At 41.6% G+C, this 18405-nt stretch overlaps 1 protein-coding gene across 1 annotated transcript in view; it reads right to left on the bottom strand.

Moving 5' to 3' along the window:
* Positions 1-698: 698 nt before the first annotated feature.
* itpr1b (inositol 1,4,5-trisphosphate receptor, type 1b) overlaps positions 699-18405 on the bottom strand; it is a 506200-nt gene continuing 488493 nt past the window's right edge. The window contains exon 59 of the mRNA XM_043708559.1: positions 699-1524. Coding sequence (XP_043564494.1) covers positions 1438-1524 — 87 coding nt within the window. The 3' untranslated portion in view covers positions 699-1437. The remainder of the gene's footprint in view (positions 1525-18405) is intronic.

The raw sequence follows: 18405 nt of genomic DNA, 5'->3' as shown, positions 1-18405 counted from the left end.
GATGTCGAAATATTAACTATTGAAACTTTTACTCAAAGCAGCCTCTGGCACCTTTACGGATTTTTACCGACACTAAACAGGTTTCAGTTATAGAAGGATCAGTTCAGGGGATTTAAGTATTTAAAAAGGGGGGAAGTAAGTACCCAACAAAACAAAAAAAAAGTCTTGTCTTCAGTCCAGTTCTATCCTCACCCTCTCTCATACTTAAGTGCTCAGTCAACCAGTGCAGACATGATGGGGCCAAATGGCTTCCTTCTGCACTACAATTCTCCTGTAGATAGGGTAAAGATTCCCAGAGAAGCTCTAGTACTTCATTCCAGTGACAACGTTGACCTATTGCCTTATGCATTGGGAGAAGTGGGATGGCGGGCCAAATTTTGCTTTCAACTGAAGTCCACACATTCCAGCAATGGTCAGTCGATGGTAACTCTAACCTATAGATGTGATGCCATGTCTTGAAATTAAAATAAATTTAGTAAATATTATTTTCTTCAGCAAAATATGAAGCATGCCATTTGGGCTGGGTAACTTGTTCCAATTATAAAAGTGTATGCATGAACTGACTGCTTAAACTAATTTGGAACCATTTTCATTTTTAACAGATTGCCATCAAAACATTCCACCAGGATCAAATTCTAAATATCAATAGGAAATAAATATTGAAATAGGCACAAAAAACTCAAATAACTCACACCAAAGCAGCTTTACATATTTATTAAATAGCTTTTCTTATGCATCTTACAACTGTCAATACCACGCTTGACTTGTATAATATTAGTGCTTTGTGTATATTTTCTGTCATTAACACTACTCTCTTGGTCACAGACTTGTCTGCCATCTGTAAACTGAGGTACTTATACAAAACTAATCTAAGGCAGCAAATATACAAAATTTACCATTCATTCTCTCTCAGCTTCAAAGAAAATAAACAGGTGGCTATTCATTTAGCAAAAGACAATGTGGCTCTTCACAGGTAGTACATTTCAGTGCTCATCTACAAATGCAAAGTTATATAGAGTATTTGCATATTCATTAGTCATATTGCACAGTAAACTTACAAAAATAGGACATTAAATACTGGTTACACAACTATTTTTCTGTACATACAAAAACCTCTGCCCTACCCATTATCTTGACAGCCGGCTCTTCAAATGTGCTTTTTTTTTTATTATACAACTCTGTTGCTTCCAAATGGAGACCTTTGAAGAACACTTGGGATTCCTTCTTTGGCAGAAATGGAAGCAGAACATGTCAATGAGTGAGACAGAACAAAGTTCCTTAGGGATCTAGGTATAAGTAGCAAGAAACCAAGACTATAAAGAAGTGTCATTTATTCCTATGGTGCACACAAGTAAACATTTGATGACTTATACTGGTTCAGTAGTTGGGTGAAAGATCCTGAGCCCATCTATTTTGATAGAACATGCCGTCTACTCATTAGGCCGGTTGCTGTGGGTTAATGTTCATGTGCGGAGGATGTCCAAGAAGACCGATTCGTTGCTTTTGCTTCCTTTGTTCTGTCATCTAAAAACAAAGCACACCAGACATTCCATTAAAGCGTTGCTTCTTGAGAAATTTATGTTCTCAGAAATGCAGCACATTAAAGTAGCTCGGAGGATTTGAATCAGATGGTTTACATTGGCAAATCATCTGATAATGGAATGCTCATCCAACCTCCTGACATCATTTGTCTCTGGCTAGCTCAAATGCATTACTTTTAGGGAGAGGCTTCTCTTACTTCTCGTGTGATCCACATTACACGTTAGTGTGAATAAACAGGCAAATGTTATTATTGCAAGTTATAATTGTACATTCGAGCAAGACAAATTATTATAATCTGCAGAGAAAACAGCATTGCTAACAGCTGCTTAATTATAATGCATTAGCAACAAGCCGTTTACATTTTTGCAAGATTGAGAGACGTACTATTACAGGTCTGTATAACTTTAACTTTTGTAGTACAGCAAATGCAGCTGTCCACATTAGCCCTCAGAGGGTGCCTGCTCATTAGAATGCTCTTCCTCATTCTTTAAAATAACTCATGGACCGTGTCCAAATAAGCAGGAAGTCAAAGAGGGAAGCCATTGACCCCTTTGTGGAGCTGGGGCCAGAGACTGTGTGTCTTCTTTGCATAAGAAAGTGCAGCAGGAATAGGCCATTTGACCCCTCAAGTCTACCCTACCATTCAGCAAGATCATGGTTGATTTGTTCCAGGCCTCAACGCCTTTTCTGTGCCAGATCCTGGTAGCCCTCAATTCCCTGATATTTCAAAGACCTGTGTACCTCCTCTTTAAATACTTTGTGATTTAGCCATCTCAATTCTCTAGGTTAGAAAATTCCAGACACTTAGTATACTTTAGGAGAAAAAAAACTCCTTTGCATCTCAGTTTAAATTAGTTTCTTGTTATTTTGTAACTGTGTCCTGTAGTTTGAGATTCCCCCCCACTAATGCAAATATCAATATATATGCTGTTAAGCTTCCGCCCCCCCGACCCCCCAGAATCTTTATTTTAATGTCACAGATAGCCTCCCTAGCATTACATATGTATGTATATGTCGGGTAGGAATGGCAATGGTAGGATTAAGTTAGAATGATTTAAGAGGAGAATCGAGCATATTACTAAAATTTGCAAGTTCGATTCTGGTTAGAAACCGATAAAAGGAATGTAGGCTTTGTACCCGGAAGCTAAAATCAATAAACTTTTTATTGGTGATAACTAAATGCAAATTTTCTTAGTTGCTAAACTTTCACAAAGATGAACATGGGAGTTTCTGATTGTGTGTGTATATTATTGAAGTGGAGTAGTCTTGAAACTCTTGTAATCTCAAATTGCTTCATCCAAATCAGGAATGCTTCCTAAAGCTACATGTTTAATCAACTACTTGGCACCCTGTCACAGAAGGTTCTCTGGATGTTATCCACCACCCTAATCATTTGCACAAATCAGTTTCCCGGTTTCTGGTTGTTCACTGCCAGCTAGGACTCTTTACCATTGAGCTCTCAGCCAGACTTTGGAGTGTTAGGGAATGCAAAAAAAAAGAGATGTGGAAAGGAACATAGTGGCACTGTCACTGGCCTAATAATCCAGAGGCCCAGGCTAATTATCTGGGGATAGGGGTTCAAATCCCACCACTAACAACTGGAGGATTTTAAATCCAAATACGTAATACATGTAACGCATCTGGAATGGAAAGTTACCTTCAGCAATGTTAACCATAAAATCACTAATGTCCTTTAGGACATAAACCTAACATACTGTCTACTTGTAACTCAAAACTTCAGCATGTGGTTGATACTTACCAAACCTCTGAAATCATCAGGCCCTCAAGGTAATGGTCAATAACATTGCTAGTGAAGCCCAAGTTCCATGTAAGTGTAAAAAAATGCCAAAGCTAGTTCCTGTTCTACTTGTACTCAATACACATTTCCTGGCAAATTGCCAGCATCCAAAATGTTTGATTGAGTAGATATGGAAAAGCCATTTCCTTTGATGGGGAATCAAAAACAAGGGAGTATAAAATTACAGTTCGGTCTTTTGAAAGCAAAATCAGGAAGCAACCTATCTACATTGTAGAAAGCAGAAACAGTTCCCACTCCCCTCTCTGCTGTGCATTGGTCTCCAAGTGGTATAGAGTATAAGTTGGTAAATAAAAGCGGAGGTGCAGACCTGCCATGACCTAATTGAATAGTAGAAGAGACACGAGAGGCAGAATGGTCCACTCATGTTCCAAGATGGAAACATTTAAATAGTAGCCACATAATGGGAGAGTGATGCTTGCTTGCTTGCTATGTCATTTCATAGAAATTCCCCTCCAACCAGAACCTGTCCCAAACACAACTGGAGATTGAAAGAGATCATCATTTAGATTGAAAGATCTATAAAACTCAGCCACAAACTTTTTACAATCTCGGATAACTAAATTAGTTTAGACATTTGGTGAAACTTTGAGGACAGAGGCTTTTTGTGACAACTGCATTATTACAGCTGATGTTTATCCGTCAAGTGATAAAATTAAAATAGATGTGTTGATCTTAATCTCATTGTCTCTCTGTGGGAACTTTGTACACAAAATTGTCCACTGGGCTTCCTATGTTATAACAGTGACCACACCTCAAAAGTATTTCATAGGCTATATTAGCACTCTGAGACATCTTGGGATCATGCATAGTGTCTAAATACAGGTTAGTTCATTTAATTGTGAATACAATCTTCCTCTTCTGATTCTCAGGAAGCACCACGTGTTGGGCTCTATCAGTGTTCCTGATACTTACCTGTGCCATTTGAAGGGTCAGATTCAGTTTATCAGCCAAGATCAATTTGGGCATCCAGTGAACAGCCTGATTAACAATAGGGTGTTGGGTGTATTGAGAGAGAAATAGAGCAAGTTTTCTCGACCCAATGATTTAAGATTAGTTTGTACAATGCAATTACTCATGGCTTGTTAACAAAAGAAACAAACCGACTATAATGATGTATGTCCTTTACTCGATCGGGCATACAGTGCCTTACTATAAATATCAACAAAACAATGTTTCCTTTTAAAGAATGTATGGTTGTTGATAATAAAAAATGTTTAGCATTATAATCTCCTGATCCAAAAAAAATGCGTATAATTTCTGACGAGAACTTCAAAACATGGCACATTGATTGTCCCAGCCACCATTCAAAACATCTCCGGCACATGAACCTTTGGGAAGTGAAGCGTGGAGATGGATAGAAGAGGATTAGATGAGAGTCAAGGCAGAATTTTACTGCTAATTTCAGGGCCCAACATCAGGGCGAATATTGGGGTTCAGAGCCCAAAACTGCCAACAACAGAACTGGTTCAAATGTGGTATCTCAATTTGCTGTCTTCAAGCTCAGCCTTGCTCCTGGCCTACCCAGAGAGCTACCAGTCCTGGATCATCCGTACAGCCACCAGGAGGAAGTGGCGATAGAGGCTTCAGAAAGACATCGACCTGATGGCTCAAAACAGCAGGCTCCTTCAAAAGATCTTCATTGACCCATGGCCTCTCTCTGGGTCTCCACTACCTTCCACTACCACTGCCCATCCCAAGGCTGCTCCAAGAAACTGAAAGGATGGCAGCTCCTACCATCAGCAGAATGCCAGTGGTCCTCTGATTGGAGTCCTTAAGAGGCAACCTGCCCCTTTTCAGGGTGTAGCTAATCCATACCCCAGCCCACCACTGGGGGGAACTTCTCAATTGGCAGTACAGCAATGGGAAGCCATCCAGATGGGAGGCCCTGCCCTTTTATCAGCCATTTCCTCGACTACCACCACCTCAGGGCCAAACAAATTCAGTCCCATCTGTTAGGGAGAAATGGTCTGGTGCAAAATTGTAAAACACAACCAAATCTTTTCCTATTTGCTTATCTTTTAAAACACCTTAAAACCTTAATCCCTCACGAGGTTAATTTCAAATTGAATAACACTCTTGTGAAGTGCTTTGTCATGTTTTACTGTTCTTGTACTTTGCTATAAAAGACAAGTTACCATGTTGTTGCTGTGACCAAGTACCCTTCACGAAGCTCGATGCTGATAGGTTATGCCTTGAACTGATTTTCCCATCTGAACTGGCCAGAAATGTGATTGAAACAGTGAGCACAGAAGGTAAATGAGGGTTAAGGAAGAATTATGTGATGACCACGTGATGCATCATATCCAATGAAGTGGGAGAAAGATTTTCTAAAAGTCAACTGGAGTTTCAAAACCTGTAGTTTGTAGTGAAAATGTGTGTTGTTTGATGCAGTGGTCAGAAGAGTCACACTGTTCTAGGAAATACAACTGACCTGTAGGGGTATGCTGCTCTGGACACTTTTGCCTTTTTAAATAGTTCTTAGAAAAACAAAAGATCTTGTCACACTATTGGCAGCTCAGGTGTAATTGATAGGACAAGGAAGGAAGGTAGTCGTCAAATATGAAGGTTAACACGATAGGGCTCGACTCAATGAATTTACATGAAGACTAGTTTCCAGCTATATTAGCTCTTCAAAGCCAGTAAAGCATAATCAATTCAGCAGGTTGCACGGATAAAAATGGCATAATGGCCAAGCTCTCTCTCATTCTGGTTTAGCTGTGTTTGGTATTTTTCACATAGGAATAAAATGGTTTGGAAACTCATGAGAAATACATGGACTCATTCTTTTTCCTTGTAAATCTCTCTCAGCCTTACTCTAGTGCTCACAATCTATCCATCCCACAGGGACAGAACAGGTCCAGGAATCAAAACGTCTTCACCCAGTAAAGAGGTGGCAAATCACTACTGCCTATACCTCTATCAATCTTCCAAATAAAGTGGGACTGTTAGAATAAAGACATTTAGCTCAAGGAATCTTCTCTGAAGTTTAGAAACTTGAACTTAAGAATTGAATGCTTGGGACAAAGAAGCACGATTGTTTGAAGATCTTGTGTGAGTTTCTTGAAGCTTCTCAGAATCAGACTATGTGAATCTTTAGTCTTGGATGAACCATGTTATAAATCCTTCTTGAAATGACTGGATGAAGCAACCTCACTATACATAGTGTGGACACAAGTATTAAATCTCTGCAGGATCTCAAACAATGTTTCTGATTGACGATTGAGAAGACAAACTTACCTTTGAAGTTGTCTCCGTTTGAGGAATTGTCAATGAGCTAATGACTCTGACTGAGGAAGGCCTTTAATGTTGGAAATTTCCACAGAACAAAGAAGTTATGAAAACTTTGAAAGAACATGATTACGTCAATCTGTATTCCAGCATTTAACATCTTTTGCCTTCTCTGAAATCTGGATGTGGAAGTGTACAACCCAATGGCTTGTTGAAAGGTTTTCAACGTAGCGTTATTTTGAAGTCAGTGTGATCATGAACCTGCCAAAGTGGAAATCTATTCCCTATAACATCGAGCTAAATGCATCTAGCTAGTATGGGCTGCCTGAAAAAAAAACATGCTAACTTGCTTCGAAATTTCAGGATATGACCTTGAAATCCTGAAAAGGAATATTTAGCATTTGGGTCTGATGCAAACCCTTGACAAGTTGGATTCCTTGAGCAGTAGTCTGTAGAACTGTCAGTAATTTTCTTTACATTCTGTGAAAAATAGAATTTTGTCTTTTCGTATCAGGTAAAACATTAATCATGGCACTACTTTTGGAAAATCCCATATACATGGGCTGGATAAAGTCCTCATTTTAAAGAAAAAAACAGAAAGACTTGCATTTAGGTAATGCCTTTCACAATCTCAGGATGTCCCACAATGCTCAACAGTCACTTTCTGGTTCAATATTGAAGGAGTCCCGTCATGAAGCAAATTTTTGTGGCCAAGGAAACCAACTTGAACAACGCAGCTTGTGCACTGATCCCTGGGCCGGAACAGCGTTGACTGGAGTTTCATTCAACAAGGAGCTTGTAGCTCTGGTAGAAGAGTAACTTCCATGACTATTGGCACAATAACTCAAGTTTCAGTTAATGCCAAGATCAACAGGAAATTTTGTTGTGAGGAGGATGCAAGCAGAATGCCAATGGGCAAAAATAGCTTTAACGAGTGAGCAAAACTAGCAGTTGGATCATAATGTGGGATAATGTGTATTTTCCTCACTTTGGCAGGAAGAATTTTTTTAAAAAGTATTACTTGAATGGAGAATGACTGCAGAATTCTAGATGCAAAAGCATCTGGTGCATGCATTAGGAAAAATTTGTAAGCTGCAAGTGTGTTGCGTTTGTTTTTAGGTATTTTCTGGGACCGTAAACTGTTAAAGAGGCAGATATGGTTTTAGCAGTGTGATGTGGTTGAAGTGTTGGATGTGGGAGATCAAAGAGCATTTTAATGTTCTTGGAGACTACATCTGCAGGAAGCATGTTTAGCTACAAATCCTACTGGACCGCATGGATCAGCGGTTAGAGGCAATGAGGAATTTACTGGAACCAGGGGATGTAATGGATGGCAGTTTCAGGAAAGGAGAAAAGCCACAGGTGCAGTCAGGTAGATGGGTTACCTCCAGGAAAGGTAGGAGAGGGAGGCAGGAAGTGCAGGAGTCTCCTGTGGCTATCCCCGTCTCAAAAAGGTATCCTGTTTTGAAAAACATAGGGGGTGATGGCCTCTCAGGGGAATATAGGTACCAGAAACCTGACAGCCAGGTTTCTGGTACCCTGACTGGCTCTTCTGTAAATTGGGGTATGTCAGGTTTCAAGCGATTGATGATGACAGTGGACTCTCTCGTCAGAAGCACAAACAGATATTTCTGTGGCTGTCAGCAAGACATCAGAATGGTATGTTGCCTCCCTGATGCCAGGATCAAGGATGTCTTGGAGAGGGGGCAGAATATTTTGAAAGGGGAAAGTGATCAGCAGAAATTTGTTGTACATGTTGGTACCAACAACTTAAGTCGAGAAAGGAACAAGGTTCTGCAGAGAAAATATAGGAAATTAGGCAGGAGATTAAAAAGTAGGTCCTTGAGGGTAGTAATACCAGGATTACTCTTGGTGCGTGTGCTAGTGAGAGGAGGAATAGGAAGAGAGAGCAGATGAATGCGTGGCCAAGGACCTGGTGTGAGGGGGAAGAATTGACACTGTTGGACCATTGGGATTTAGTTTGAGGTAGAAGTGATCTGTATAAGGTCAGGTTGCTCCTGAATTGGAAGCGGATGAATTTCCTGGCAGGGAGCCTTGCTAGGGCAACTTGGGAGGCTCTCAATGAGTTGGCTGGACCCAAAGAGATCGTGAGAAAAGGGATAAGCATGAGACTAGTACACTAGGTAAGGGGAATAAGTCAAATACTCAGGCAGGCAACAGCAAGGCAGAGAATGAAGCATGACTGACAAATTAAACTGCAGTTATTTCGATGCAAGGGCAATGGCAGATAAACAGGAGAGTGGGATATTATAGCTATTACAAAAATGTGGTTCAGGGAGGTCTGGCAGCTTAAATGTCCTGAAGTATAATGCAATAGGAAGGGGAGGAGGGTGGGGGAAGCAGTACAGGCTTTAGTTAAGGATAACCTGATGATTATACTGAGGGAGGATATTTCTGGGATAACATCCAATGAAGTTATATGGATGCAACTGAGAAATAGGATTTCAATCCAATTTTAATTTAAATAAATGAGGCATTCCATTTTGGTGAGGCAAATAGGCAGGACCTACACAGTTAATGCTAGGCCCCTGAGGAATGTTGCTAAACAAAGAGACATTAGGGTGCAGGTGCATAGTCCCTTGAAAGTGGAGTCAGAGGTAGGCCGGGTGGTGGAAGCGGTTGGTACTCTTGCCTTCATTGGTCAGTGCACTGAATGCAGAAGCTGGGACATCACATTGTTGTCCCAGTACAGGACATCAGTTAGGCCACTTTTAGAAAATTGCATTTAATTCTAGTTTCCCTGCTATAGGAAAGTTGTTAAACTGGAGGGTTCAGAAAGATACTTACAAGGACGTTACTGGGACTGGAGGGTTTGAACGAAACAGAGGTTGAATAGGTTGGGTCTATTACATCCTGGGGAGTGTTGCTAAACAAAAAGACTTTTGAGTTCTTTCTAGAATAGGCTGAGGTTTTTTCCCCTGGAGTGACAGAGGCTAAGGGGTGATCTTATAGAGGTTTACAAAGTCATGAGGGGTGTGGATAGTCTGAATAACCAAGGTCTTTGTCCCAGAATAGTGGAGTCCAAAACTAGAGGACAGGGGTTTAAAACTAAGAGTGGAAAGATTTAAAAGGGACCCGAGGGGCAACTTTTCACGTAGAAGGTGGTGGGTGTATGGTATGAGCTGCCAGAGGAAGTGGAGGAGGCTGGTACAATTACAGCAATTAAAAAAGGGATCTGGATGGCTACATGCATAAGAGGGATAAGACGGATATGGGCCAAATGCTGGCAAACTAGATCAGTTTAGGAGATCTGGTCAGTACACACAAGTTGGACGGAAGAGTGTTTCTGAGCTGTATAATTCTCTTACTCCCTGAGTCATTAAGGCAGCCAATGGAATGCAATCCTTTATTACAAGAGGAATTGAACATAAAGTAAAAATGCAATGCTTTAGTTGTACAGAGCATTGATAAGACAACATGTCAAATACTGTGAAATGTTTTGTACTATATTATGTTCGGATATAAATATATTGAAGGTGGCTTAGAGGAGCGTTACTAGATTGACACCTGGAATAAGCGGGCTCTCTTATAAGGGAAGGTGGACAGACTGAGCCTAGGTTCTACTGGAGTTTGAGAGGGTGAGGGATTACCTGACTGAAATACACAAGATCCTGAATGGGCTTGACAAGGCGGATGTAGGAAGAACATTTCCTCTCGTGTGCAAATCCAGAACAAGGAGACTCTGCATAAAATGAGAGAGTGCTTTTTCAGGAATGAGGAGAATCTTACTTTCCCCTCAGATGGTCCAGACTCTGGAACTCGGCCTTAGAAGGCAGTAGAGGTGAGGTCATTGAATATTTTTTAAAAGAAGGAGCTAGCTAGATTCACAGTAGGCAAGGTTATCAAAAGTTACAGGGATGTAGTGTGGAATCATAAAATCCCTACAGTGTGGAAACAGGCCATTAGGCCCAACAAGTCCACACTGACCCTCTGAAGAGTATCCCAAACAGACCCATTTCCCTACCCTATTACTCTACTAAACCACCTAATCTACACATCCCTGAACAACTAATTGCCTAGACTATCGGCAATTTAGCATGGCCAGTTCACCTAATCTGCACATCTTTGGACCATGGGAGGGAATCGGAGCAAACCCACAAAGACATGGGGAGAATGTGCAAACTCCACACAGGCAGTCGCCCAAGACTGGAATCAAACCTGGGTACCTGGTGCTGTGAGGAAACAGTGCTAATCACTGAGCCATTGTAGAACTCAAAACATAAGCAGATTGAAAGGCAGAGCAGGTGTGAGGGGTTGAATGGCTTATTCCTGCTCCTAATTTGTATGGTCACATCAGAAACAAATTGACAATTTGCTAAATGTCCTAAGTGCAAAATGCTTACTACAGTGCAACTAGCTGTCACTGCCCACAACGGTAACAAATACTAATCTGAACTAAGTATCAGTCAATACAAGGAGACAGCCACCAGTGACAAATTAGAGATGTTTGCTGTTCTGGGAATGGATATGAAATTAAGTTGATAATTGTAAAGCTTTGCCACAAGTAATGAGTGTATCAAGAGATAACCAATGCTATTTCTCTCAATTTCACGGCTGAATGCAGAGCATGACTCAATGGCCATTATCCTTTTGAATTGCTTTGTTGTATGTCCTCAACTCACCCAGGCACATTTATCTGATGTGGAGCTCTGGAACACACTGATTCTGTCTCCAAAGAAAGACCATGTCGAGTGGTATAGGTTGTAGATTAATGAAAGTAGTTGTGAATGGCCTGAACACTGTAGAATTGCCAGACTGCCACTCACCATATCTCACAATAAAAGGGAAGTTCAGAGCACGGCAGCGAAATGGCGTTGCCACCAATACTGTCTCAAGAATGTTCTTTGATAAAAGACAATCACCTTCCTGTTTTAGGATCAATGAGTGATAAGTATACCTTTGACTAGTTCAGATAGAGTCATAGAGATGTACAACATGGAAACACCCTTCGGTCTAACCCGTCCTCTGAGATCTTTTCGATTCCTTCAGCAGGGTGGGGAATAGAACTTTAAAAAAGGGAGAATATGTTTAACAAGATTTCCAAAACACAATATGAATTGATGGAGGTACCCATGACATAATACTATATATAGAAATTAATTGAGGTCCATATGAGATTTAGTATCATGTAACCATTTGCCAATCTATCAAACACAAGGTCTTATGGGAATTGCATATCATGCCTCATCTAGGTACACAGACTGAACTGCTGGCATGGTGTCTTACAGGAGCACCTGCCTAGCATCAAAACAAATTTTGAGTCTCTGCTCAGTGAGGACTCTGAAAGAAAACGACGGTACAAAACCATGGGTGTATTCCTACACCTCTTTGCTTCACTGGAAGGATTTGCTTTTAAAAAAAAAAAGTCCAATGCAAATTGCGCTTGATTCCTGGACTGAATCTGGAACAGACTTGCTCGTGGCAACCTTATTCCAGAATTATTCATGCACTCTCGTCAAACCAAGACCCAACTATCTTCTCATTTGCCGATTATATGTTCTTGTCTCTGCGAAAACAGATGAAGTGTAAGGAAGTTTAAGGTCCAGTTTCTTTTCGCCCAGCCCAGTTTAACCTCATCCACTTCCAGCCTGCAGATGGACATGAGGGACAAACTATAGCCCGCACCTTGTTACTCCAAATATGGCCAAGAGGACTGACCGACTCCAAAATGAGCATTGATGTGAAATATAAATAAATTTATTTAAATTTCACATTTTGGAGATGATGGAGGTTATTGATGTCTAACTAAATTGAAGATCTGTCATACCTGGGGCTGAGAGACAATTCTATCGAGTTGACACTAAGTTGAATATCTATGATGGAGCATGCGTCAGAAAATGAATTTTAACCCATGTCTCTGATTGAGATTCTACACAGCCAACTCTGCACAATTCCATCATTCTTTTCTTCCAAAACTGAAAGCATAAACAACATGGTCTAAAGATTTCACACTCGTGGTGATGTTGCTGCAAAGGACAATATTTTCCTTCTGCATCAGAACAAAAGCTCCTCCTACATTTCCGCACGGACCTGATTTACTGGAACTGTAGACCTGCTGGGTCTCACTTATTTCCAGCGACATTCAGACAGAGGGTGAGAAATTTTTTTTGAAAAAGCTAACCTTTCTCTGTGCCATGTTACCATTCAAGAAAAATACCCCAAGCTCGATTCATCTCATTAGTTTTGCAATCTGTCACCGTTTCCGATGATCTGACCATAGCAATCATGGAACTCCCATCACGTTCAAAATTACTTACTCAAAGAGTATACCCTATATGGCAGGGCAGAACATTCCTGAAGGATCACCTTTGTCTGTAGGCATACTTGACTCGTCCACATCAATATCCCTCCACTACTACTCTCAACTACTCTGTGCTCAAGTCCCCCGGCTTGTAGAGGGGGCAATCCCATCAGCTTGAGAGTTAAGGAGTCGGCTACCCACCAACCAGAGATAGATTGCAGGTTAGCAGCTGTAACAAAAGGGCCCCTCTTGCAAAAGTGCAGGAAAGTTCGATTCTGAGAGAAAACAAAATCCAACTCAACAACTAATTCCTAGACGCACTGCAAGCAGAACCAACCTGACTGGGAATCAGGAAGAACAACAAAGAGTTTCTGATCCTTCTCCTTGCCTTCCTGTGACCCTGATGCCGACAGAATGTAAAGACAGGTGAGTCCAGGAGGTGTTATCTTTTCTGTAGCCTTCACTTCACAGGACTGTGGACTGTTAAAAGCATTTGTAGCCATCGCGTCCAGCCAGACAACAGACAAATGATGATTTAAATTCATGAGACAGATTGGGTAGGAGACCCTGAGTTTCAGGTTTCACGTTCAAGGCTGAAGCTTACTGTAAATGCCATTTTATTTTCAGTTCTTGCAGGTTGAGAGATGAGTCACATCCACCTTTAAGGTTGTTGTCTGAATCACCGATACACACAAGCTGCCACACGTTTTTATTTATGAACGCCTTTCTTGCCACAGATTGTGTGTTACAGATTCTGCTGCCATCAGTTTCTTCAAATTAAAAGGAGCAGAGGGGATGGGTAGGAATGATGGAATACACCATGCTACAGAGCAGTCAGCATTGGCTCCTGCACTTACATGGTGGCTGTAGGAGCTTACTGGATAACCTGAAATGGGAGGGAAAGGTGTGCACCAAACCCAGGTCCTGTTACACTCCTGGGGCCAAGCTCACACTGAAGCAGGTTGCTTTTTGATCTTATCTTGGACTGTGAGCCTATTGCAAGGATTTAAAACGAACGACTCATAAATGAACGCAGGAACCTCAAACAGAAAAGAGCAACAGCAAGTCTTTTGGTCCTCCCAGCCTATTCAGCATAATCCTGGCTGATCATCTCTCTCCGCTTCCTCCCAATCGCTTCAGCCTGATCAACCAAATTTGACACCTTCTCGAAAACATTCGATGTTGTGGCAGAGAATTCAACAGACTCACCGCTCTCTGGGTGAAAAAAACCTTCCCTCATCTCAATTCTAAATGGCCTATCCTGTGCTCTCAGACTGTGATCCCTGATTCTGACCATCCTTCCCGCATTGACCGGTCTCATCCTGCCTCAGTCGTAGTATCATCAAATCCCTATGTTGTGGAGAGAGGCCATTCAGCTCAAATAGTCTGCATCGACCTTCTGAAGAGGACCCTAGCACCCCCCAACCCTATCCCTGTAACCCCATATTTACCACAGTTGACCCACTTAGCCTGTACATCCCTGGACACTATGGGCAATTTAGCATGACCAACCCACCTAACCTGCACATCCTAGGACACTATGGGCAAATTGACATGACCAATCCACCTAACCTGCACATCTCCAGACACTATGGGCAATTTAGCATGGCCAATCCACCCTAACCTGAACATTTTGAACTGTGGGGAGGAGGAAGAAACAGAAGCCACACAGACAAGGAGGGAACATGCAAACTCCACACAGTCACCCAAGGGTGGAATTGAATCTGGGTCCCTGGCGCTGTAAGATAGCAATGCTAACCACTGAGTCACCATGCCAGACTTGTTAGAAATTTAGAGGCTTCCAGGAGATCCCCCTCATTTTTCTAAAATACAGTAAATATAGTTTTAACTGATCCAGTATCTCTTCATGCTTTAGTCCAGCCATCCCAGGAATAGGTTTGGTAAATCTTCATTTCACTCCCTCCATATCCTTCCTCGGATAGGGAGGACAAAACCATACACCATACTCCAGGTGTAGTCTCATTAAGGTGCTATGTGCAGGAAGACATCCCTGCTCCTGGACTTGGATCCCCTCAATATAAAGGCCAACATACTGTTTGCTGTCCTCTGCAATCTTACTTTCAGTGACTGGTGTACAAGGGCATCCAGGTCTTGTTAACCTTCACTTTTCCAATCTAACACCATTCAGATAATTATCTGCCTTCCTGTTAGTTTTTGTTACCAAAGTGGATAACCACACATTTATCCACATTACAGTTCAGCTGCCATGCATTTGCTAACTCATGAAACTTGTTCTAAGCAGACTAAAGCATCTCTGCATTCACCCCAGCTCACCCTCCCACCCACATTTGTGTTGTCTACAAATGTAGAGACACTACATTTAATTCTCATCTACATTAATGTGAATAGTTGGAGTCTAACCACCGATCCCTGTGGTATCCCATTAGTCACTGTCTGCCTCTCACAATAAGGCTCGTTTATTCCTACTATTTCCTGTATACCAACCAGTTCAGTCCATGGCAACAATCCCCATACACTTTAATTTTAAACACTAATGATGTACATGGAGCTGAAATGCAGAGCGAATCATTCCTTGTGTTCTCTGTATCATAAAATTCACTGAATGTGAATTTGCGCTCTTCCAATTTACAATGTACAGTATAGGATTTTCTTTTCCATCAATGAGCTGCTGCCAATTTGATATTGCCCAAGGCCACTTGCATCCCCTTCCAGAGGTTAGTGCCTGGCACTGAATCATGGAACATCACCAGCAATCAGTAAGTTAAACATGTTCCCCTTACAGCCAGCACACACCTTGCACATATGACCTTTAGAAGAATAACTCAAAGGAACAAAAATGTGGTTCTTTTTGGTTGGTAATTTTCTCACAAATCGCTAGCTATTTTCTCTCTCTGTCCCATCTGAAAGTGACATTTATCTGAGTGACTGAAATCCAATCAAGTTGGTGCCTCAGTGTTCAGTGACACTTGCAATCCACATTTTTTCTGGGGGAATGTTTTTAGCACATTGCAGAAGGCATTTCAGGTGGGAAGCGTCCTTGTAGGTGGTGAAAAGGAGCACATTATGGACTAACAGAATTTGCCACTTGTGTATGACACCTGAAGTTGGACTTGCTAAGTAGGTGAGTGGGACTGGATGTTTCTGTACTTGTGCAAGGAAGATCTTGGGTTTTAATTACATGCAAGGACAGGTGGTCTTGTCTAGTCCCACATTATAATTAAAAGGTTACACTGGAGAGCCCATTGGTGCCTGCTACACTGTTGAAAGCTGATATCCTTCGGAGGTAATGAGTGCCAACTGAGGGAAGACCACAAGGACTTCATACAAGAATATCCTTGAAGTAAAATAAAAATACACCAAGAAGCTGTGTCAGTTGGCAGAGTCTGGTATTCAGGCAGCCTACTATGCTGCACAATCGTTCCAAATTTAAAAACAGCTCCCATGCCAGTCTAAATCTCATGAAATCTGTCTGGTGTTTGTTTTAAACCATCTTGCCCAATTCTACAGCCCTGTTCACATTCCACACTGTTTAGTATTCCTCTTTGTTTCAGAAAAGGATCTTAAAATGATTCAAAAAGGAATTAAAATTCATTATAAGCAAGCTGCATGTTAAGTATGTTTCAAATCTAACTTCTGGCTATATATTTTTAAAATCATTTCACAAGATGTCAGCATTTTTGGCTGGGCCAGCATTTGTTCCCCAAACCTAACTGCCTCTGAGAGGGTGTTGTGGAGTTACTTTCCTGAATGACTGGAGTCTACCTGGTGCAGGCTTTGGGACGGGAGTTCCAGGATTTTGATCCAGTGATAGTGAAGGAACGGACACTTGGTTCCATGCCTAGATGGAGCATGGCTTGGAGGAGATCTTGCTGGTACTGGTGATCCCAATGCTTCTGCTGTCACGGTTACCCTAGATAGTGGTGGTGGTTGAGAGTTTGGAAGAGGCTCAGTGAATCCCTGCAGTGGCCATTCCACGGGGTTCACAGTGTTGCCAGTGTGTGGAGGTGCTGGAGGAGGGAGTGAATGTTCAAGATGGTGTGTTAAACAAGTGAGCTGCCTCACCCTGGATGAAGCCCATCTTGGAGCTGAACTATCCAGGCCTGTGTAGATTACTTCATCATACCCTTAAAAGGTGTGCTTTGTGAATTGGCATTAGGTAGACAGGGAATGAACTACTCTCAGCCTCAGACCTTTTCTCATAGCCAATTTAAACTGCTGATCCATTTTGGATCCTGGAATATGGTCATTCCCAGGATGCTCATAGCTGTGGATACAGCAAAAGGGAGGCAGCAACTGTTTGGCACATGCCTGCATGGCATCAATTTATGAGCTCAACCTGTGCCCTTTTGCGACCACTGTTTTCAGCGGTTGGTGTAATCTGTTAATTAACTCATTCACAACACTCTTCAAGACTTTGAGAAGACTGGCCCTTAACCAGCTCGATTCCAATCCAAGAATCCTGCATGAGAAATTGGCCAAGGTTGAGGCCATATTTTGGGGTATTGAGAGTCCTTGATTTGACAAAATAATAATCACAATGTTATTTTGGTGCTAGAGTTAATGCAGGTAGAGTTAACGTTTGGTTGAGATAACACAGCTCCAGTGTGATTCATCTCCCAATGCAGCTGATATTGAGCTGAAGCTATTAAAAGGACCATCTTCTACTGAACAGACAAGTTGCTGGCAAATTTCTTCTGGCTATTGTTACAAATGTACATATTTTTGGTACCTTCTGTGTTTCATGAAGCTCCAGGGAGTGTTGTGGTAAATGTCAAAGAACTTATTAGCTGGCGGAACAAGCTGCTCAAAGAGGGAGAAAGGTTGTCAACAAGAGACTAAAACCAACCCTGTGCATTGAATCAGAGAGGGAACAACAACAACCGTGCCTCAATAATGGTATCCACACTGAATACTGCCAACTAGAGTTCCAGAGCTGGGCAAGGTTGGCATTGCCTGTGGCTGCAAAGACTACCATGGAGCTCAGTCGGTGCTTGCAGATATGAGCGATGTCTCTTGGTTTGCTTTTCACTGACCAACAATAGAAGTCACTGAGGCTACAGATTCAAAGAAAGTAGATGAACTTCATGCTCACTGGAGTTAAACAAGTGTAACACGCATAAGGCTTTTCTAGACTGTGGGCTGACTCAATGGACCGGCCTTCAGAAGTCAAACGGAGACAGTTTTAAGCACACAACATAATCTTGTTGTGTCCACCATTGCATTAGGAGAAGCTCTGAATGCACAGCAAAAGCATGTGGAGCTTTTAAAGTACTGTATGTTGCTATCTGTACCACTATCATTACATTGCACCCTCAGTGCAACATTGTAGGGCTTAGGAGGCAGAAACAACAGCTCCGTTTGAAAGTTTAATAGCAGACAGTACACAATGAAAGTAAAATTACTTTTAGGGAAGTTTGGGTGAAAAATAAAAGGAACTTGTCTGCAGGTTTGTGCTGTTAATCATCACATGAAATAGAGTTTGTCTTGGTTTTGTCTGGATTTTGAAGCAGGTGAATGAAAGAACCAAGTTATTTTTAGCTCCACAAAGACTGACACTTTGATGATACTTCCT

Source organism: Chiloscyllium plagiosum, chromosome 18 (assembly GCF_004010195.1).
Source record: "Chiloscyllium plagiosum isolate BGI_BamShark_2017 chromosome 18, ASM401019v2, whole genome shotgun sequence".
Lineage (NCBI taxonomy): Eukaryota > Metazoa > Chordata > Chondrichthyes > Orectolobiformes > Hemiscylliidae > Chiloscyllium > Chiloscyllium plagiosum.
The sequence above is the reverse complement of the archived record's forward strand: the minus strand, read 5'-3'. Positions and strand labels throughout refer to the sequence as shown.